Source organism: Trachymyrmex septentrionalis, unplaced genomic scaffold (genome assembly GCF_001594115.1).
Source record: "Trachymyrmex septentrionalis isolate Tsep2-gDNA-1 unplaced genomic scaffold, Tsep1.0 scaffold2, whole genome shotgun sequence".
NCBI lineage: Eukaryota > Metazoa > Arthropoda > Insecta > Hymenoptera > Formicidae > Trachymyrmex > Trachymyrmex septentrionalis.
The window spans coordinates 2,682,881-2,685,100 of record NW_017305179.1 but is presented as its reverse complement, the minus strand read 5'-3'; the positions used below and the strand labels follow the sequence as shown (position 1 = coordinate 2,685,100).

The 2,220-nt window shown below is 35.0% G+C and overlaps 1 protein-coding gene across 1 annotated transcript in view; it reads left to right on the top strand.

The window, feature by feature from the left end:
- Nucleotides 1-1,087: 1,087 nt before the first annotated feature.
- The window catches only part of LOC108747369, a 5,015-nt gene continuing 3,882 nt past the window's right edge, over nt 1,088-2,220 (top strand). Inside the window, exon 1 of the mRNA XM_018484790.1 lies at nt 1,088-1,264. Coding sequence (XP_018340292.1) covers nt 1,216-1,264 — 49 coding nt within the window. The 5' untranslated portion in view covers nt 1,088-1,215. The remainder of the gene's footprint in view (nt 1,265-2,220) is intronic.

The window sequence follows — 2,220 nt, the reverse complement described above, 5'->3', positions numbered from 1 at the left end:
TATATAAAATTATATTAAATTATTTATAAAATTATATATGTGATTATATATCTAGAATTACACATAATTATATGAGTTCCATTCCATTTCACGCATGGTGCACATGATGTATCATTTTATCTTTTTTTAATATTCGATGAAGATAATATACGGATAAAATGATATATCATGCGCATCTTACATAAAATATGTCCATTTATATAGAAATATATAAAATTGTATATATAATTTTATATAAAATATTTGTTCCCGGTTTAACATATCTATCAGTATACTTCCGTTATGTACGTATGTGTTTCTCTAGCAATTATCAGTTATTATCATTCAAGTTAAAACAATTTATTTAGTGAATTTCTTATCCATCCGCGATAATGGTAACAAAGATGCGAGATTATAGATTTCCTTGACGGCTTTATTTAATTCGTATTTTACAATCTTTAATATCAGAATCAAGAGAATAGAAATATTTTCAATTCTCTGGTTGTATTTCTTTCAATTCTTCTAGCAGAATCAGAAAAAGAGTATTCACACAAAAGATGAAAGTTAACTTATAATTTTTCGTACTCTTGCGTCAAGACGGTCAAGGCTCACTTCAATTGAGTTACACCTATGAATTTTTCTCTACTTTCAAACTAGCCGTTTGAGCTTTTTTAATTTTACACACACACACACACACTCTATATGCGCGTGCGTGCGTGCGTAATATCACATAAATATCTCTTACCCTCACATTTTTCATTCGTGACAACCTACCGTCAAGATTGTGTACGTTCTATGTAGCAAACAAGCGTACAGTTTATGCAGATGTTGCCAAGAGTTTGATTCATTCTGGCGCTAGTTTTAGGCAGGACTCTGTGGGGCACTGTACCACCGGGTCAGATGAGCGCTATACATATAAATCTACGAAGCTTGAAACCCTCGCAGCGGGGTTCGATCCGCGATTCATAGGAAGCAGGGAGAAAAATGAAAATGCATTTAGCCTCTCCCTCGCATCAGTCCCCTGCTGGATACGATTGCAAGTTGTCTGAGTGGGGATGAGACTATATAGCCCTAGGATGGATCGCCAAGAGACAAATCCTTCGAGGAAGACGCGCATGCAATCGAATGTAACGCGAGAACGAATTGTGACAAATCGTTATTCGAGATAGTATTGAAGGAAGAATATAATTTGCGTAAATACGCTCATCGTTACTCGATACGCCGGGACGAGAAAAAATGGATATTACATTAGCGTTATCTATCGTCATTACTATTCTGTCAATGAGTAAGTATTTATATACGCTAAATGTGTTATTCATATGAAATGCGCGAAGGGGACAAAGCAGTGAGTGAGAGAGAGAGAGAGAGAGAGAGAGAGAGAGAGAGAGAGAGAGAGAGCACCTTCGTGAATACAAGTTGATTGAACATTTCCATGACGTCGTTTGTATTTTTAAAATATGATAAACTATAAATTGACTCCCCTATACACTCGCCATATAGACTCAACAATTAACTATAACATTTTTTTCCAAAGCGATCGACTTGTAAAAAATGTCGCGGAACTTTTATGTAGTTATATGTTACAAAAAATTTGCAAAAGAGGAAGTTGAACGTGTGTATCTAAGAAGAGGTACACGATTGGGTCACGCGTGTGTGTTATTAATTATAAGAATATACATATATGCTATACAGTTGCAACGATGTAACGTAGGAAATGTAAGTGTGAAATAAAATTGTTTCATTTCAGAAAGAATGTTTCTAATGAAGCTATTTTCAGATGATAATTAATATAAGTATAGATATTTAATTTATAATTTTATTTACATTGAAATTTAATAGAGAATACAATGAATCCGATACCAAACGATTAAATTTGTTTAGTTTCTTGAAATTTTTTGACAAGAGAGAGAATCTGAGGTCGTATTGTGCCAAGATGTTTGCATTGTCGTCGTCGAACGAATATCGTCACCGTCGTCGTCTCACCAACCACATCCACTATTGCATTATCAATCGCTCTCCAAGTTGGTAGGCACAGACATGGAATATCAATTGCAACAATCGTAGAGATAAAAGGGGAATGAAAGTGTGAGAGACGCCTGCACGTCAATCGAATGTTAAATAGTCGATCGTGAGGGCATACCGAACTTTGTTTTTTCTCTCGTCTTTTCTTCTTACAATGAACAATCTCCTATTACAAACTACGTGTCTTCGATCGGCACTTGACCATCTTGTATTATGCGT